Source organism: Coloeus monedula, assembly GCF_965178545.1.
Source record: "Coloeus monedula genome assembly, chromosome: 1".
NCBI lineage: Eukaryota > Metazoa > Chordata > Aves > Passeriformes > Corvidae > Coloeus > Coloeus monedula.
Genome location: NC_138781.1, coordinates 59,676,771 through 59,698,159, shown reverse-complemented (window position 1 = coordinate 59,698,159; position 21,389 = coordinate 59,676,771). Strand labels below are relative to the sequence as shown.

The 21,389-nt window shown below is 41.1% G+C and overlaps 1 protein-coding gene across 34 annotated transcripts in view; it reads right to left on the bottom strand.

The window, feature by feature from the left end:
- TNS3 (tensin 3) overlaps nucleotides 1–21,389 on the bottom strand; it is a 369,544-nt gene that overhangs the window by 212,149 nt on the left and 136,006 nt on the right. For 28 of the 34 annotated variants that reach the window (XM_082286390.1, XM_082286375.1, XM_082286389.1 and 25 more), the window contains 5 exons: nucleotides 17,535–17,585; nucleotides 9,917–10,039; nucleotides 8,344–8,408; nucleotides 4,387–4,470; nucleotides 1,091–1,203 (listed from right to left, as the gene is read on the bottom strand). In XM_082286390.1, the coding sequence (XP_082142516.1) occupies nucleotides 1,091–1,203; nucleotides 4,387–4,470; nucleotides 8,344–8,408; nucleotides 9,917–10,039; nucleotides 17,535–17,585 (436 nt within the window). Of the gene's footprint in view, nucleotides 1–1,090; nucleotides 1,204–4,386; nucleotides 4,471–8,343; nucleotides 8,409–9,916; nucleotides 10,040–17,534; nucleotides 17,586–21,389 lie in introns of those variants that run through there. The other 6 variants (XM_082286399.1, XM_082286400.1, XM_082286382.1 and 3 more) reach the window with 5 other exon arrangements.

Sequence of the window (21,389 nt, the reverse complement as noted above, 5' to 3'; positions counted from 1 at the left end):
AGCTGTGTATATATATGAAGGAAAACTGAGCAAAACTTTCTCAAAGCAGTTTGCAGCTTGTTCAAGGTCACACACAGATAGCAATTTGTTTCCCAGCTGTGGCAGGGGAGGGAGGAAGCACCCAGCTTGCTGTTTTCCAGAGGACAGTTTTTTTTGGCCAGTGGTTCAGCTGCTTTTTCTCTGGAGAGAGACTGAGAGTTGAATTTTTCCTTCCCTGGAATTTCGGATTTTCTCCCTTTTCTACTGGACTGCTTGATTGCTTTAACATCAGAGCACATTGGGAGGACTTTCCACCGGGCACAGAGGGCCTGGCCCTGGGCCAAGCCCCAGCTCCGAGGAGACCAAAGGGAGGACTCTAACACTTTCCCAGGTTTCTTCTCCACAGGGAGAGATTTTATTACTTAGCATTATTATCCTTTTCCCATGTGTTTGTTAAATAAATAGCTTTTATCTCTTTCACTTTCCTTTGAGGAAAATTTATTTTTTCCTGAACCTGGTGGGGGAGGGGTGGTTGTGCCTTCTCTCAGAGGATATATATCTAAATTTGGCCAATCCAGAACAGTGTTCAAGAAACAACTGGACATGGCACTTAGTGCCATGATCTAGTTGACAAGGTGATGATGGGTCAAAGGTTGGACTCAATGATCTTGGAGGTCCTTTTCCAAACTAAATGATTCTGTGTAATTCTGTAAGTACACCCTATCCAAACAGCTTTTCCACACAAAATTCAATCTCAAAACAGAAAAGAAATTACATTTACAGTAATTTCCTGAAACAAAGAGGAAATCACTGTGAAACCTGACCAAGTTTCACCAGATCCTTTGAAGTAACAGGGACCACAACTATTCAGAACCTAGCCAGAGATGAAGAGCATGAACTATTCATTTAACACAGAACAATAAATTGATTTCATCTCCTTCAATTTTTACTCTAAAAATGTTTCTCTTCTGGTTACTTTATTGGGAATATTTGGATGGCTATCAAGAAGATATTAATTCTACTTTGAGATTCATGCAGGCTTTCTAGAAAGTTCCAAAAATGAAACAAGACTTTGATCCTCCAACTGAATAGGAAAAATTAGATAATTTACCTCCCCCGGCATCTAAGTTTGGGATGCCATGAAGGATAACATAGTGCAGGAAAAGAGGGGTTGCATTCATTTTCACTGATCCAGATAGAAGGCCACTTAAGAACTGCACATATCTAAAAACAAAAAGTTTATCTGAATTATATAAAACCACTAATACCAGGAAAATACATTATTTACACAATGATATTTACAGATTATGGGTAATGAATAGCATTGTGACAATGCACGTAACTCCAAAATAATAATCGTCACAAAACAGCATGAAAAGACACTTAAATTTACCACTGTATTAAATCCATGGCTGTCACATTGCTATTGTTGATATCTTTATTTTAGTTATTTACATTAATAGTCTAAGTAAGAAATGAAGTAGAAGAGATAGTAAAGTCAATTGTTTTGGTATGCACTCCTAGTTGCAACTGTAGTCTTAAATGTCTTTCACAGCAGCATGATATGTGCCCCACCCAATTTACAGTGGAGTTACCTTCATTAAAACAAGAACAAGAATTGCCCTTGTCAGAAATCTTAACATTAAGGGCAATGTGGTTAAATAACGTCTTCATAATGAGAAGTGATCTCATTCAGCACAAAACAAGAGGAAAACTACCACAGTAATGTGAAAATTACTCTATTTCTGTGATTTAATACCTGGTTTGGTCACAAGCTCATGAGCAAATACATGCAAGTAAGCATCACTGCAGTGTCTTTTAATTTTGCCACTGGCTTTCAGTCCCTTTTCCTTCCATGCCTATTAGAAGACTTTCATTTAACTTTATTCTCAGGAATGTATAGAGGAAAATCACCTCTTTTCCACCTTTATGCACAGATCTCATTAACTGAACTCCTGGTAACACCTCAGCTAAGGATATCCTGCCAAGTAACAACAGCATTACTACCCTAGAATGGGGGTTGTGGTGGTTTAAAATAGGTTTCACTTTACAGAGAGTTTGCAAAGCTCAATTTATTTTGAAATGTTAAGAAAAGGCAACTTTTTTTTTGTTTCCTCCTTCAGTCTTTCTGAAAGGATTTGGTACATCAAAAGCACATATTTTACAAATTGACACACCTAACATGACAAAAAAACAGTGTGTTAAAATGTTTTGTCAGTGACCTCTCATGAATTTAATAAATGAGTTTATTAATATCAGTATGAACATTTTCTCTCTAGCTGCTCAAATTCCAAAAATTTGACTGAATTTTTGAAAACCTTTCTCAAGGCAGTGCACTTAAGGGGCTTACAGGCAGTTGGCTTATTTTTGAGACGAGCATTCAAAGATTTATCCTAAAGCTTTATGAGTAATTTTTTTCACACGAAGGGTCTGTATCTGCATTTCTCATTCGGACAAATCTTCAACTGCTTATCTGAGAATGGATTCAAAATAGATCTGGTTTACAGTTACTTTTCTTGTCATTGTTAGAGTACCCAACTAGCAGTAGGGAAAAGCTAAGTGACTTAATGGCCACAATTTATTTTTATCTATACAAAATTTAGTGGAGAAAAGGTTTCAAAATGTGAAAAATTGGTGTATTTTCGTATTTTACAATTTTGAGATCCACTTAAATTATACCCATTTATACATCAACTGGGTTTTAACAAGGATATCATTAATTAATTACCCAGCAATGGTTTCAGAGAAAAAGCATATTAAAAGGCCACTGACTGATCAGAATGGGAACAAAAGAGTATAAAATTATCCACAAATATTAAGAGAGTTGGTTTTCCTTTCTCTGCAATAAGATTAGTGATCACTGCCAGGCTAGGCAAAGGTAGGAGAGGTGAGATTCAGGAGAACAGTTCTAACAAACAGTTTGGAGAACCACCTCTGTTCTTATGAGAAATGACACTCCAAAGTATGTATATATGTCTGGAAGGTGGTAAGGGCAGCTCAAGTTCGGTACTGGTGAGCAAAGATGCTAACTCCATAAGTCAAGAAGCAAACTGGGTATCTCTGAGACCCTCCCCCCGCAGTTACCCCCAGAAGAATTAAGCAAGTGTCCTTGAAGGGGGGTAGGAAAGATAGATGCGACCATTTATACCTATTTAACTTCCAGCCTTAGGGCTCACATACAGTTCACCTAAGTTAGTAGCTACTGAAGCTTCCTGTCAACATGGTTGAAAAACTGCCCTGATACACAATTCACAGGCTGTTGTAGGGGTTCCTGGCTCTCACTGAATTATGCCTGCTGCCTAGGGCTTCTGGATGGAAGATTAACACCACCTCTTTCCTTTTGCTGCTATGGTTCACACTTCTGTCTGGTAAGCAGCATTCTCAAATCCTTATTACTGAAATGCAATATACATATATGCAAGTACAAAACGGATCAGAAAAAGGCCAGTAAACTTCTACTTATGAAAAGTTTATTTCAGGCCTAACAGAATGTTGTGTTACTATTTTTCAAGTAAAAGGAGCTGTGCATGTCACCTAATGGGTTAAAAAGTAACTGGTTAAGTTTTTATTTAGAGATTAACAGAACCAAACACCTTACACTAGTTGTTACTACTGATTTTTCTGTTTTAATTACTAGCAAAGTCTTATACTTTAAACAACTTCTAAACAACCTACTGCATGCATGTGGCTTAAGACAAAAAAATGAACAGTAATTACCAAATCAAACCCAGATGATATTTTATATTTCTAAGATTCACCTATATCACAATTACTCGTCTGATGGATATCAGTCTCTTTTGGTACTGAATCCTTCAATTACCTCTCATCAAAACAAGGTACACAGTGAATCCCAGAACTATTCACTTTCCGAAGTGCTTATTACTTTGAATCCTAACTCAACCTTTGCTATACAGACAGACTGAAATGGTAACACATCCAGATAAACATAATGGATTTTGCATGCTTTGACAAACATTTACTAGTAGGGACATGGGATAAGGGCATAATCTGCAGATCCTTTAAACAAGTAGTAAAAAGATCTTTATTGCACAGTAATCAGCACACATTCCATACTCATCATTATGCCACAGAAAAATGAGTTTATTGTTATCTTGGAAGAATCAAGAAATAGATTGTGGCATCTCTTTGTTAACAAACAATGCAGTGAGAACCCATTTAGATAAGTGTGGTACAAAAGGCCTTGTCTATCTGGGGCCACATGCAGGAACTGAAAGAGAGATCTCATCAATCAAGGAATATTAATATAAGATAAAGTGCTGAGAATTCAGGAAGCACTGGAGGATCTTGTGAAAATAGCCTTCACATAGCTGGGGAGGGAGTAAGGGATGGGAGCAGAAGCTAATGATGACATTTCCTGTTGATATAAATTAGAAACAAATTGAATACCTTCTTTGGGACGGCTGCATTAAAGCTGAAACTTTATCATCAAAGAATTTCTTCATAGCAAATCTGTCTAGAGCCTGATCAGCACTGTCAAAAAAGAGACACAAGTTATTCTGCTTCAGTGTTATCTTGAAAATTCAGCAGGTTACTGCTTGAAATATGCAAAAATATTTGGAAGAAAAAAAGGAGGGAAGTAAAGAAAAATAAAAGAAAGAAGCACCTAACTAGCAACTCTAGTACTTTGGCCATTGTGGACGATGATGTTTATTCCACTGACACCTTCTCATTCAACACCTTAAGATAGTTTCCTTCCTAAGCAAAGCACCTACTTCCTTATTCAATTAATTGGATTGCATACTTCCAAAATGAATACGTTGAAATCAGAATGCAAAAAACTTTGGCAAAACCAAGCAGCTCAGGCTCCCAAAGAAGGATACTTGCCATAATTTCTTGAGTGTGCCACTGGGGAGTTCTCTCTATAAAATATAAATTTATTTTCTTTTTCAGAAAGAACAGTAGTACCAGGATAGAGGTTCATTTAAGCAGTTAACAATTCATTCAGCCTTTTTTTTCCTGTACCCTGAGCCATGAAAGAGACTATCTTTGAAAAAGAACTATTTTACATCAGACAACCACAAACACTTCAAACACACAATCAAGGAGCAACAAATTCCAAAAAATACATTTTCTTCTATTCTCTATCCAGAATGGCTCTGATGTGGGTCTTTTTTGGGTGAAGGAAGGCATGAGGCTACAGAAAAAAAGAAAAAGACGTGCCAAAAATTAGTAAGAATGCTGTTAATCACATATGCCAAGTAATGTGCTATGCTGATTCTTATTTATCTATTCCAGATGAAAACAACATGTCTCATAACAGATATAGTTCACAGTGTTAATTTACATCAGAATATAAAAGATCTGGAAGTTCCAAAATAAAACTACACATTAGAATGTCAACTTTTAAATTCCACAACTAGTTAAACCTAGGAAAACCAGAGGAAAAAAAGCTGTGCAAAGTACACATATGCATATCAGGATAAAAATGAAATTGATGCCTTTTCCAAAAATTAATCACAATGTGCCAATTGTCTTGACAGGGTGCTGGATCAGGCTATAAAGTCAAGCCTTTTCTTCATGGGTGTTAAAAATTACATAGTGTGTACATAAAATATTCTTGACCCAAAACTCTTTCTCACCCAATCCATCATATATCTTCATACATCTTCACCCACACTGTCATCCAGAATTTAGGCAGCCCATTCTTAACTGGCCAAAAACTGCTAGTATTTTGCTTGTTAAAATAGAGTTTACCAACAATTGCAAAGAGCTCTGTTTGACCTCATTAAATTTGATGACACATTATTCCTTCCTAAATGAGAAAATTTGATATTATAACTAAAGGGCAGTTGCATCAATAAGGGTTTTTCATAGAATCATAGAATGATTTTGCATGGAAGCGACCTTAAAGATCATCTTGTTCCAGCCGTTCTGCCATGGACAGGACACCTTTCACTAGACCAGGTTGCTTAAAGCCCCATCCAACCTGGCCTTCAGCACTTCCAGGAATGGGGCATCCACAATTTTTCTGGACAACATGTTCTAGTGTCTCACCACTCTAACAGTAAGGAATTTATTCTTTATATTTAATATCTAATCTGAATGTACCCCCCTTCAGTCTGTAGCCATTCCCCCCCTTGTCCTATCATTGCATTACTTTGAGAAAGTCCCACTCCACCCTTCTTGTAGGCCTCCTTTAGGTACTGGAAGACCACGAGAAGGTCTCCTTGGAGCCTACTCTTCTTTCAGACTGAACAACCTCAACCCTAACCCTTAGCCTATCTTCACAGCAGAGGTGCTAAGCCTATATTCACTAGATTCCACTAAGCCTAGATTTTTTTGGCATGTTGTCATGGTTCAGGAATGGAATTCCCTAATTTAGTGGTCCTACTGAAACTCTCCAAACCACACTGCTGCTTGCTTCCTCCCTCCTCTCCCCTTCCCCTGCAGTGGGATGGAGAGGAGAATTGGAGGCACAAAGGCAAAGATCACAGGTTTTGATCTTGGAATAAGAACAATTTACTGGACACAGGAACGAGATAAGAAAATTAATAGTAACAACAACAATACTAATGACAGAGGGTAGAAGAAAGGAAACGTTATTGCTCACTGTGGAGACCCCCGACAATAGACAATGCTGGATGGCTCCCTCTGCTACACTTTCTCAATAGGAAGGGATCCCTTCTCCCTTGAAGGATCCCCTTCCCCCCACCCACAGCAATGACATGAGGTAGTATAGAATAACCTCTCAGTACTGGCCATGCTCCCACAAGCATACTGAAAAAATTAACCCTGTCCTGGCCAGAACCAGGACACCTATGCATACTGACAATTATGAACTTTCTTTAGTACGAACATCTTCAAAGTCTTCTAAGTACCACTTCAGACACAGTACATGGCACCCTCAACAGCAGCACCTGCAGTAATTTCTGCTTCTGCGAGGTTGCTTTGTACCATTTTCAAGAGTCTTGATAATGCTACGGATATACAAATCCTAGCTGGGAAACCCCCAACCTCATTCTTACACAGAAAAGTTAAGTTTTGGATAGCAGCTGCCAGATATCAAGAAAGGTAAAGAGGGCTTCCAAGCTCACTCGTCTCCTGCAACTTCACTGGAGGAATCCTGAATTTGTTTGGGGTAAAAGGTGATAGCTTTCATTGCTGGGCTTAACAAAACGACACCTGAATGGGACTGTAATGGTGTTACTAAAATGTATTTATAGCCAGGTACCACCTTTAAGGATGATATAATACTGCAACACAGAAATCACACCACAACAACTGTACTACCCTCATTTGACAGTTTTTGTCATTCACAATACTTCTCAACAAAATATGAAATTGTGGCAATCACTATGACAATTACTAACTGAAGCAAGTATTTTTTTCAGCACATATTGGTGTGTAGGCACCAATGTGTGTATATGCAGTGCACTTCGTTTCTTGGTCTGTAATTACTTATAAATTGGGTTTACCCTAAAGAACACAGATTATTTTCCAGAATTCTAGTTTGACTGACATCCATGAGTAATTTACCATCAGCCTCTAGTGATTCAAGATGCCATCAACTACAGTAGTGGATCAAATCTATTACTGACAGGCTGGTGTAAATTCAGGACCAAATTTGATTTAACCATGGCATTTAGAGTGCATTTTTATTTTAATACATTTATGTATGTATATAAATAAAAAAAACCCAAGGGAAAGCAATTAGTGATTAAAAACCCAACAAAAAAATCTCCAAAACACATTTCATCCTTTTTTGAGACCATTTATCAAATTGTGTCTTTTTTGATATAAATTGTCAATTGTCATTTCATAATTGGAACACTCCAAAAGAAACAATTAAAACCAAGTAATGACACACCTATTGTTTTAACTGACTGCAAAATAAAGTCTAGATTATTTCTTACACTTCATTCTGCACTTGGATCAACATCTAGGAATTCCCTATTCAAACACTGTTTCCAGCTTCTAATAACTGTTTTCCTTAAGTACTTAAGGAAAAATATCTCACTGATTCAAGAGGCCACTTGATGGACATGGAAAATACATAGATTTAATGGAATAAAGATAGTATCATTACATAACAATGATTTCTTTCACATTCCACCATTCATCTGAAAACATCCTTTAGAAAGGTTTTCTGCAAACCAATAAAATCTCAGTCTCAAAGGGACTTTAGTCTGTCACCTAGTCTAGTCTCCTGTTGGAAGCAGGATTACAAGAAAACTGTCATGAAAGCAGGCTATGTTAAAAAAGCCATGTTCCAAAACTCTTTGAGAAGAAAACCTGACAAACCTTAACTGACAAACAATAAGCTGACAGACCGTAGTCAACTAAAAGGGCTTTTTCCCAATATTTATCGTAAAAAACCACACAACATGCATTATTCACACTTACCTTGCAGAAACATTGGTGAAGTACATATATGATGATATGACTACACCTATCCTTCCTTTTCCTCCCTGTAATAGGAAAAAGGGAATGATAACTTGTTTTATGTATTACATTATTGAGCATTATTCTATTTGAAACCCATACTAAATACAATTTTAAGGCAAGAGGTTCAGAGTCCTTTTGCTCATGCACCCTGTGCTGATGGAAAGGTGGAAATAATGGGCAGCATCTTATCTGTCAATGTGAACTGGCTGACAAATGGCATAAAAAAACACTAAGTAGGATTTCTATGTGCATGCCTGTCAAGTCTTACCAGTTAAGAGGAATTAACTAGGGAAAAAAAAAGAAAAATTGTATGAACTATTCTAATTTCATGTTATTTTTTCCAGAGATCATTCACAACAAGTCTAAACAATGTTGCAATTCCCAGGATGAAATGCTATAAAATACCTATTTTGGAACGAATAGGAGTTTCTGACAGGTTCTCGCATTTTTATCTCCCCAACACCCGAGATTTATAGTAACTGATTTTCTATGGATAACTTAAAAATGTTCTAAAATATTTTAAAATAATTTACATGACAAATTCAGTAAAATTTAACAAGCAGTAATTCTCACAGATTTCAAAATATTTTCAGTCCCTCAGCTGATAGTAGTTGGCTGTATCTATCTTTGTGGCTGGAAACCAGTATTAGCAAAAGGCATTTCTCAAGAACATGCATTACCAATTTGTATATAATTGTATACCTAGAAATACTTTGTTCCCTTTTCTTTTGTCCCATGTATGAGCCATTCTCCTGGCTGCATTCTTGCAACTAGTAAGATTTCAGCTGTTTCATACAATAATGGCATTCTGCCTGGAAGAAATTTGGGACTGGGGACTGTACAACCTGACTTGAAGAGAAGTTTTGATCCCATTATCACCATCATTTTGTTTAGCATAACATCTGCCAGTGATACAGAGATAGGTTTGCCTCAAGTGTCACGAGCACAGCTACCAACCAGTTCTGAATTAATTTTATCCAAATTTAACTAAGGTTTTTCTTTATTTCTGTCTATTGTGAGCAAGCAGGAGGAAGAAACACAGCACACTGGTGGCTTTGCTCTAAGGCACTGCAATGATGCTGTCAGTTAAAACCTTTCAGAAGTATCCAGTAGGTCCTTAATGACCTCATTTCCTACCATAAACAGTCTAAAGAGATGATCTGTGATACAGTTCCTATCCTTATCCTGCAACAAAATTCATGAGTCACAAAACACAGAGAATTTCCCATCAAGCTGGAAAAACCTCAAGCTTCTAAATACATTCACAGAAGTAACAGTGGTGACCTTTGAAGGATGTGAAGTAATATTGGTGCATGCTATACCTGCAGCAAGGGCTAGGACTTCAGTCACAAAAAAAAAGAAATCTTTAAGAAGCATGCAAGGCCAATGGATTTAAGCTTTCTTACACCAACAGAACATCTGGCACACTGTTGCCAACATTGAAAACAGATCAAGCTTTTTATTTTTTAAAATGAGAAGAGTAAAGGACAAGGTTTTTTAAACTGAATACAAACTCATCCATTGCACTTACTCTGCAATGGATCACCACCACGTGTTGAGGATCATTGTCCAGCCAGGACTCCATAGCCTTGCAGATGGTGCAAACCTTATCAAGAAGTGGAGCATGGAGATCAGGCCACCCTACATCCATAATCTGCAATTAAACAAGTAACATTTATAAGAGACACCTTGATCCTAGTATCACATACTAAAATCTGGATTCAAATAATTGTCGTGGTTGAAAGTCTCTACAACTTTTCCAATCTCAGATAATCATGCAATTCAATTGTCATGATGCTTACAGATCTCTTAAGTGGAAGAGGGAATTTGTTGTTTTTTAAGACACTAGTACTTTTAAAAAAATAAATTAAAAAAATCTTCCTCCTCCTCCCCCCGTCCCAATCACACCAACTACTTAAAAGTGACAACATTTCTGAAGGTCTTGATTTCTTAAAAGATTTTTCAGTTAGAATTTCTAGTATTTTATAACAGTAAATACAATCAGAATTAGAACAAAGAAAGATTTTTGACGGGTTTCATTTTATTTTCAATTTATTTCCTTCATGTGCAACAGATTACAGCATGTTGAAATTTTGTTCAGGTTTTCTATTCACTACATCATACAGTTTACTAAGCCTATTATTATTATATGCATATTTACTAACAAAACATATGCAATACATACATATTATGCATAGAACATATGCCTAATATTAAAAAAAACAGCCACTATGAACCATCCTTCATGATCAATAAAGCATGCAAAAAGTTAAAATTAAGAGGGGTTTAAGTACTTTCCTCAGGTAGCTTATCTCTGTACATCTACCGCTGCAAATGTACATCTGTACTACTCTGGCCTTATAACAGAGGCTGAAGAGTACCTGCATACCATTTTTTACAGCAAACAAACACATCAATTGGTAAAAAGGAACAAGAGTCAGACATCAATCATTCTGACATTCCTTATGTCACTGTTGTGCAGAGAAGCAACTATTCAAAGGTAGTACAAAATGGAAGTCCTTATCTGAACCGAGTTCACTAGCTTCAGCTGACTGTATATTACAGTATACAACCCCAGTAAACTGTGACTGCACAAAGAAAGTATACTCGAAGTAAAATTTTTATCACCCAATAGAAGTTTTTCAGAAGTCACAACAGGCTTCTGGTCCTGTGTGTAAAGTCTAAGAAAACAACAGGAACAGCTGTGTAAAACACAGATCGAACAGACAGAAAACAGAACTTGCGAAAAAAATAGAAAGGGATGCATGTCCTGGGTTGCAGTGTATTCTATTACCATCCTCATGAGCTGTTGAAATCAGGCGGGGCAGTGTTTCCTTGCCTCCTCCCCCCAGACTATCTTGCTGTTAATGGCCCATCATTGTCCTGCCACATGACTCAGAGATAACTCCCTCCAGACTATCTTCTGTTAATGAGCCTAATCAACACTTGGCCTCATGACTCATTACCCCATTGTGAGATGCTCCACCCAGAGGGAGGAACCAAGCATTCCATCCTGGATATAATCTGAGATGCTGAACACCAGAAACTACCCTTCCACTGGATTTCCAGAGGACAGGAGCTACACAGCCACCACTGGACTTTCTGAGGAAGAGCAGACCCTTTTTCTACAGGATCACCACTTCAGAGGACTGCAGCCACCATTCTATCAGACTGCTACCACCACCCTGCCTAACAGGGACTCAGGTTGTATCTTGACTCTGTCAGTTTGAACCAGTGTTTTCTGCCTTTATTTTTTTTTTCCTATTAAATTGTTATTCTGACTTGGTGTCTCCCACTAGTTTGTTTTCAAACTAGTAAATAATTTGGCGCCCAACATGAGGCTTGCTCTGAAAGTCAGAATTACAATTTTTTATTAACAGAAACCTATTCACCATGGTGCTCAGCTTGTCTACGTGGGTACTGTATCTTGCTCTCTATATTTTTCCTCACATGGGGAACTACCTGCCTGTTGTATTACTTCTGTTAAAACCAGGGAATGGTATAAGAATTGCTTTAATGGTTTATTATGTCTATAGCATAATAACCTGCGAGGTGATGAATACTATTCAGAATATATACTCAGTTTTGTTTGGCTGTCCTAGTCTGGGCTCCTATGTCTGGGATCTCCTCAACAATCGCACCCAGCCCCTGGTGGGAGGAGTAGAGAGTGGTTTCTTCCAGCCTTTCAGGCCAGGCACAGCAGTTTTGAAAATATTGAATTCCCTCTGGATGTCAAAGACGGCATAAACTTGCTGTCAGTTCTGCTTTGTCTTCTCTGTACAGCCTGCACCATGTACACCATGCTTAGAATCAGAGCTATGGCAGAGCATCCTCAGGATGAGGGAGGAAAAAAGAGCAGAGCAACAAACACCATGTCTACGCAGACTGTCACAGGGAAGAAATAAACCAAATGCAAAGCAACAGCGTCCATGTCTACGCAGACTGACACAGAGGAGAAAGAAACCAAATGCGAAACAACAGCGTCCATGTCTACGCAGACTGACACAGAGGAGAAAGAAACCGAAAGCATTGTCAACATCTCCACACAAACTGTCACTGAACCCGAACAGCCTAAACCAATTGCAGTTGCCCCCATTCAGAGAAGAAATCAAAAAGCAAATCAGTCCGCATAGTGACTGACGAGGATGCAGCAGGACCTTCGCACCCAGCAGAAGAGGCAGAGCCAGAGATCATCACTCGGTCGCTATCCCTGGGTGAGCTGCGCGACCTGCAGAGGGAATTCACCCACCAGACAAATGAGCCCATCCTGACCTGGCTGCTCCTCATTTGGGACGCTGCAACCAATGACACCATTCTGGACGGAAGTGAGGCCAGGCAGCTGGAATCTCTGTCCCAGGATGTGGTCATTGACCAGGGGATCGGGAGAACCCAAGAAACCCTCAGCTTCTGGCGGCGACTGCTTACAAGTGTAAGGGACAGATACCTTTGTAAAGAAGACTTCCAGGTGCACCAAGGAAAATGGAGCACAATGGAACAAGGTATCCGGTGCCTGAGGGAATTGGCTGTGCTGGAGATCATTTTCTCAGAAGATGAGAGATTTCCTAAGAGCCCAGATGGTGTCGAGTGCACATCACAGAAGTGGTTGAGGTTCCCACGCCTTGGACCAGAAATGTACTCCCGTTACCTGGCAACACTGCAATGGAGGGAAGGCAAGGATAGGGTGGGCGTATTGGTGAACAAACTGAGGATTTATGAGGACACCGTCACAGCCCTGTTTCACGCCCATGTCTCATCTGTGGAAACGAGGCTGAGCAAGTCCGGAGCTTGAATGAAGGCCATCAGAAACTGAAAAAGGAACTGAAGGAAGAGGTTTACCACATCTCCCCAGAACCAACAAGAGTCTCTGCCATTAGGAGCAGGCATCCCCCAACCAGGGAGAGAGGATACACCCCACAAGGTAATCTCTGATTTTTCCTTCAGGAACATGGAGAGGACATGAATAAGTGGCATGGAAAACCCACGTCCTCCTTAGCAGCCAGGGTACGTGAACTGAAAAGAGGGACAACTACCACAAGAAGCTCATCTAGAGTCAATGCCGCTCCGGTCTCCAGCACACAGAACTCCAGACGGTATAGGAATGATAACTTGACCGATCCTCTTGAAGAGACCTCAGGAACGTATTCACCGGAAGGGAGCAACATGCACCAGGACCAGGAATAGAGGGGCCCTGCCTCTAGCCAGGTAGAGGAAAGGGAGAATTGGGTCTTTTGGACTGTGTGGGTCCGATGGCCTGGCACATCTGACCCACAAAAATACAGGCTTTGGTTGACACCAGTGCTCAATGTACTCTGATGCCATCGAGATATGTGGGAGCAGAACCCATTTCTATTTCTGGGGTGACAGGAGGATCCCAGCAGCTGACTGTACTGGAAGCTGAAGTGAGTTTAACTGGGAACGAGTGGCAGAAACACCCCATTGTGTCTGGCCCAGAGGCCCCGTGCATTCTCGGCACAGACTATCTCAGAAATGGATATTTCAAGGATCCAAAAGGACATCGTTGGGCTTTTGGGATAGCTACTGTAGAGACAGAAGATATCAGACAACAGAGTACGTTGCCTGGCCTCTCAGATGACCCCTCTGCCGTGGGACTGCTAAGAGTTGCAGAACAACAGGTGCCAATCGCCACAGCAACAGTGCACCATCGGCAATACCACACTGACAGAGACTCTGTGGTTCCCGTCCATGAGATGATTTGTAAACTGGAGGGTGGTCAGCAAGGCCCATTCACCTTTCAACAGCCCTATATGGCCAGTGCATAAGTCCAGTGGAGAATGGAGGCTGACGGTGGATTACCGTGGCCTGAATGAGGTCACGCCACCATTGAGCGCTGCTGTGCCAGACATGTTGGAACTTCAGTACGAGCTGGAGTCCAAAGCAGTGAAGTGGTACTCCACTATTGACATTGCTAATGCCGCCTTCTCCATTCCTTTGGCAGCAGAATGCAGGCCCCAGTTTGCTTTCACCTGGAGGGGTGTGCAATACATCTGGAACTGACTGCCCCAGGGGTGGAAGCACAGTCCCACCATTTGCCACGGACTGATCCAGACTGCATTGGAAAAGGGTGAGGCTCCAGAACATCTGCAATACATCGATGACATCATTGTGTGGGGGAACACAGCAAAGGAAGTGTTTGAGAAAGGAGAGAAAATCATCCAGATTCATCTGGAAGCTGGCTTTGCCATCAAAAGGAGCAAAGTCAAGGGACCTGCTCGAGAGATCCAGTTCCTGGGAGTAAAGTGGCAAGATGGACGACGTCAGATTCCCACTGAGGTCAGCAATAAGATCACAGCAATGGCTCCACTGACCAGCAAGAAGGAAACACAAGCTTTCCTAGGTGCCATCGGTTTTTGGAGAATGCACATTCCCAAGTACAGCCAGATCGTGACCCCTCTCTACCTGGTTACCCGCAAGAAGAACGATTTCCACTGGGGCCCTGAACAGAAGCAAGCTTTCGCCCAAATCAAGCAGGAAATGTCTCACGCAGTAGCCCTTGGCCCAGTCAGGACAGGACCAGAGGTGAAGAACATGCTCTACTCTGCAGCCGGGAACAATGGTCTGTCCTGGAGCCTCTGGCAGAAGGTGCCTGGTGAGACTCGGGGCCGACCACTGGGATTCTGGAGCCGAAGCTACAGAGGGTCTGAAGCCAACTATGCTCCCACAGAGAAGGAAATCTTGGCCGCCTATGAAGGAGTTCAAGCTGCCTCAGAGGTAATCGGCACTGAAGCACAATTGCTTCTGGCACCCCAACTATCGGTGCTGGGTTGGATGTTCAAGGGAAAGGTTCCATCCTCACATCATGCCACCAACACTACATGGAGCAAATGGATTGCTCTCATCACACAGCGTGCCTATATTGGAAACCCGAATCACCCTGGGATTCTGGAAATTACAACGAACTGGCCTGAAGGTGAGACTTTTGGATTATCTTCTGAAGAAGAGGAAGAGCAAGTGACTCGTGCTGAGGAAGCCCCACCATATAATGAGCTACCGGAGACTGAAAGACGTTATGCCCTCTTCACTGATGGTTCCTGCCGAATTGTAGGCGCTAACCGGAAGTGGAAAGCTGCAGTATGGAGCCCCACAGGACGAGCTGCACAAGTTACCGAGGGACAAGGTGGATCGAATCAGGTTGCAGAGCTTAAAGTCGTCCAGCTGGGTTTGGATATTGCTGAACAAGAGAAGTGGCCGAGGCTCTATCTCTACACCGACTCGTGGATGGTAGCTAATGCTCTGTGGGGATGGCTGAATCGCTGGAGAAAGGCCAACTGGTAGTGCAGAGGGAAACCCATCTGGGCTGCTGAGATTTGGCAGGACATTGCCGCCCGAGTAGAGAAGCTGACCGTGAAGGTTCGACACGTGGATGTGCACGTACCCAAGAGTCGGGCTAATGAAGAACATCGCAACGACGAGCAGGTGGACCAAGCTGCCAAGGTGAAAGTATCACAGGTGGATCTGGACTGGCAGCACAAGGGAGAATTATTCCTAGCTCGTTGGGCCCATGATGCCTCTGGTCATCAGGGGAGAGATGCAACATACTGATGGGCCCATGACTGAGGAGTGGACCTTACTACGGACAGCATCTCACAGGTCATCCGCAGTTGTGAGACCTGTGCCGCAATCAAACAGGCCAAGCGGGTGAAGCCTCTGTGGTACGGTGGACGATGGTTAAAGTACAGGTATGGGGAAGCCTGGCAGGTTGATTACATCAGCCTTCCCCAAACCCGCCAAGGCAAGCGCTATGTGTTGACCATGGTTGAAGCGACAACTGGATGGCTGGAGACCTACCCTGTGCCTCATGCTACTGCTCGGAACACCATCCTGGGCCTGGAAAAGCAAGTCCTGTGGAGACATGGCACCCCTGACAGGATCGAGTTGGACAACGGGACTCATTTTAAGAACAGCCTCATCAACACCTGGGCCAGAGAACACGGTATCGAATGGATATGTCATATTCCTTATCATGCACCAGCTGCCGGAAAAGTTGAACGCTGCAATGGACTACTTAAAAGCACCCTAAAGGCTCTTGGTGGGGGGACCTTCAAAAATTGGGAAGTGAACTTAGCAAAGGCCACCTGGATGGTCAATACCCGAGGGTCCATCAATCGAGCTGGTCCCGCTGAGTCTGAACCCTTGCACACAGTGGATGGAGATAGAGTCCCTGTGGTACACCTGAGAGGTATTTTAGGAAAGACTGGATTAATCCCACCTCAGGCAAAGGCAAACCCATCCGTGGGATTGTCTTTGCTCAAGGACCTGGTTGCACTTGTGTGGGTAATGCAGAAAGATGGGGAAACCCGCTGTGTACCACAAGGAGACTTAATCTTACATGAGAACTGTGTGTAGGGTTTCATTGTATATATATGTGTGTGTATGTAGAATTTAGGGAAGGTATTGATTTGCAATGATGTAGATGGTAATAGAATAAGGGGTGGATAATGTCCTGGGTTGCAGTGTATTCTATTACCATCCCCATCAGCTGTTGAAATCAGGTGGGGCAGTGTTTCCTTGCCTCCTCCCCCCAGACTATCTTGCTGTTAATGGCCCATCATTGTCCTGCCACATGACTCAGAGATAACTCCCTCTGGACTATCTTCTGTTAATGAGCCTAATCAACACTTGGCCTCATGACTCATTACCCCATTGTGAGATGCTCCACCCAGAGGGAGGAACCAAGCATTCCATCCTGGATATAATCTGAGATGCTGAACACCAGAAACTACCCTTCCACTGGATTTCCAGAGGACAGGAGCTACACAGCCACCACTGGACTTTCTGAGGAAGAGCAGACCCTTTTTCTACAGGATCACCACTTCAGAGGACTGCAGCCACCATTCTATCAGACTGCTACCACCACCCTGCCTAACAGGGACTCAGGTTGTATCTTGACTCTGTCAGTTTGAACCAGTGTTTTCTGCCCTTATTTTTTTTTTCCTATTAAATTGTTATTCTGACTTGGTGTCTCCCACTAGTTTGTTTTCAAACTAGTACAATGCATGTGGGTTTTTTTATTATCTTCCAAAACTTCTGCTCTTACTCTGTATATCAACAGTTGCATAGTTTCAGGGCTTATCAGGCCATTTAAGTTGTATTTAACACTAGAAAGCTATGTTATGGAAGACAATCAGTACCTTTGGGTTAAGATTGGCAAGGTCATATCTCTTTTCAGAGAGGTTTAACACCTGTTCAGAAAGAAAGAAAAAAAATATTAACCATCAAGACTCTATAATTTATGCAGTAAATAGCTGTATTTGAAACATAAAAATTACAAGAAACTACAGTGATATGGCTTCAGGTTTGCCCACTGTTCTACTAAACTAAATTAACATTTGATGTCAGGTAGCACTTGCAAATGTATTTTAGATATTCAATTATTTTACAATAAAACTAAAGCTAAACTTAAATGCGCATTTTGAAAAAGGACAATTTAAATTCTACTACATCTTATTTAGTTTGCATGGCTTTGAGTCAGAGGTATCCTGAGAGAGCTGGATACCATGCATGCAACACAGAGCATAAGAACAATGAGAAGTCTGGGAGGGTGGTACAGTGTTAAATATTTGAATTTTCCTGCCTGACAAGAAAGTATTGGTCTGTCAAAACTTTGCAGGGAAGATATGACATACCTATTTAACTATAGCTTAGCCTATGAGATCTTCTAACTCTTCTGCTAACCCACTAAACAGCAAGTTACCTTCCACTTAGTGCTTAATAAGGAACAAATGAAGAGATAGACCGCAGAAATTAACAAAAGAAAGCACTGTATACAAGTACAATTGACTCTTTCATTAGAAAGTACCTTAAATTAGTATCAATCAGTAACAAAAAGCTGAAATATCAATACTCAAGAACTGAAACAATGCTGCAGAGGCAGATTCTCTTTCACAGTGGGGCAATTTCACATCCCGAGTTATGTACAGATGGCATACTCATTTAAAAAAATTCTCATTAATTACACTGAGAGAATGGAATAAACAGATCATAAACATGAGAAAGAGTAAATATGAGGTAAGTCCATTATACAGCTTACTGCTACCCAAGGACAATTTAAGGACCCTTTCCTAAAGTGTAACACTCTTCTAAAGTATTACCCTTTTGCATTAACTAGCACTTTCATCAGCTGTCTAAGCAAAGAAGCCAAAACCTGAACAGGTTAAAGTAACTACATCACTATACTTATCCTTCCTGAAATACCAATAGTAAAACAGGAATGAAACCAATATTGTCTTCTATAAGTGACACCATTTTTTTGGTAATTTTCTATTAGCTTCAATAATTGGAAAACAAATTAACAGAGAGGTGCAGTTCTCAATACAGATCTCAATACAGAATTCTTAAAATTAGTGCTAAAGCTATATTAAGAAATCAATTACCGAAAATTTTCCACAGGAAAAAAAGGGCTACTTGGCAAAAACTTTTTTATTCATCTTTGTTATTGTATTTAAAATTAATAACAATTTAAAATTCCTGTGTGTCAGGATACAGTCCTGTTCATGATGGATATTTGTTACTGCTGGGTCAGACACCAAACTCAAAGATGCTGTTGTACCCAAATCCCTGTCAAGCTATAGTGATCACGCTGAGATACTCCAAGAATCCCAACAGCACAGAATAGAGATCAGAAGGTACAGGAACCAACATTTTGCATACAACAAAACAAGACACCACAGAAGTCTTTGAAGAGAAGCATATGGTATAAGTAGATGCCACTGTGTTGTTTTTGGCTGGGGTAGAGTTAATTTTCTTCACAGGAGCTCACATGGGGCTGTGTTTTGGATTTGTGTTGAAAATGCTGCTGATAAAACAGGGATGTTTTCATTATTGTTGGGCAGTGCTTACAAAGTGTCAAGAGCTTTTCTGCCTTCACACCACCCCACCAGTGAGTGGGCTGAGGATGCACAAGAAGCTGGGAATGGATACAGCCAAGACAGCTGACCCCAAGTGACCAAAGGGATTTTCTATACCATATGACACTCTCAGCATATAAGCCTAAGGAAAGAGGCAGAGGAGACATTCAGAGTGATGGTGTTTGTCTTCCCAAATCACCATTATGCATTACAGAGCCCAGCTGTCCTGGGGGTGGTTGAACATCTGCCTGCCCATGGAAAGCAATTAATAATTCCTTGTTTTGCTTTGCTTGTGTGTAAAGCTTTTGTTTAACCTATTAAGCTTGTCTTACGTATTTTCTCACTTGTACTCCTCTGATTCTCTCCCCCATTCCACTGGTGAGGAAGCAAGTGAGCAGCTGTGCAGGGCCAAGTTACTGGTTGGGATTAAACTGTGACACATCTGAAGATTAACTGCATCCTTTTTGGTCCCTTTTTGGCATATCCTAGGTCTGCTTTGTTATATTTTGGTACAAGAAAGAGGAGCATTAATCTCAGTTTCTAAATTTTCATCTGTTGGAAAAGTCATGCTTCTTCTGGGAACTGAAGTCTACAGGGAATATGGTTTTTTAGAACATCAAAGCAGAGAAAAATTTACTGTAAGCTATCAACAGGCTTTCATCTCTCCTTAAAGGACTCTGGTCTCAGACTGTCAAAGTATAATTCTGTACTGCTAGAGAAAATTAGGTACTTAGGGGTTTTTTTCATACTCTTCATAACAAACTCAAACAGGAAACAATGCACTCACTCCTTTCACTGTAGTGAAAGGAAAATGACTAGATAAAAAACGACAAATGCTGATTTGTAGTATATGTTCTGTTAGCTGAGACCCTGACCCAATAAAAGAATAGAATTGTTCCCATCAACTTCAGCAGGACTGCAGACTTGCATACCATTTTGTGGAGGTTTTGGGGTTTTTTTCTTTGCTGATATACATGTGCCTCTTGAGCAAGCTGAAGAGGTATTCAAAACATGAGAAACAAATGATAGTTTAAAAACAAGCTCTCTGAATCTACAACCTGGCTGTGCTTTGTCAGGTTATTTTGCAAATTTGCACACACACATTTGAAGTAGATGGCATCAAGCTTTCTTTTTATCAAGACAGCTCATTTCCAAAATGCCCGTTAAAAAATAAATTAATAAATAGAACAAAACTAAAACAAAAGATAAAAAAATCCCAACTTTGCAAGAGAAACTGACTACAATCCCTCTCAGAGACAGACACTACAATCCTTCCCAGACACTAAACCAGACTTACCATATACCAGATTTTTATAATACAAACAAGTATTAAGTGAGATTTGACTGGACAGACTACAAGCTTCCACTGTTGTCACATGGAAAAGGCCAGAGAACAGTTGATTTTGAACCTATAAAGGTTTACACACAGGTCACCTTCAAACTATTACTATTTTGTGCCTTATAAGCTACCAGTGTGACATGGTTTAGCACGGCTTGGGTTTTAGTTAAGGAGGAATCCACCACCCATGGAAGTGATTTTTTTACAAGGAGCTGCAGACAGCTTCCTCCAGACCCGACAGAACCAATCAACTGGCTAGTTTGAATATTGACAACTCTGTTAAGCCATTTAAGAAGCTCGACACGCCTCTCTGACGCACATTTAAGAACAAACATAGCCAGGGAAAGCTCTCTTGCTTCCAGCTTTTCGGAGAGGTAACTGGGAGGCTCAGCACGGCGCGGCCTGGCCAGGTCGGCCCTTGGCGTGGGCCTGGGCCAGCTGGGAGACAGCCACCCCGGAGCCACGCAGCCCTGCTCCATCCACAGCCCTGCTCCATGTGGGCGGGCCCACGGCGCTGCTCAGCCAGGCCCCCCGCCGGCGCAGCTGCTGAAATGAAATGCTACACTGAAATGAGCTCCAGTCGCCGCCCGGCAGAGATTACGTAACCAACAGCGAAAAGCGAATTCCAGCTGCAAGGCCCGGGTGAGACTAACTCTTCTAGTGCTGTAAGATTACTCAGAACAGATGAAGCCTGCAGACATCAATCCTCTCACAAATCAAAGGAAAGGGAAAGGTGAAGGCACATGAAGAAAACACCATAGAGAAACCAAAGTTAGTGAGGAAGGAAGAGGTGAAGCCCA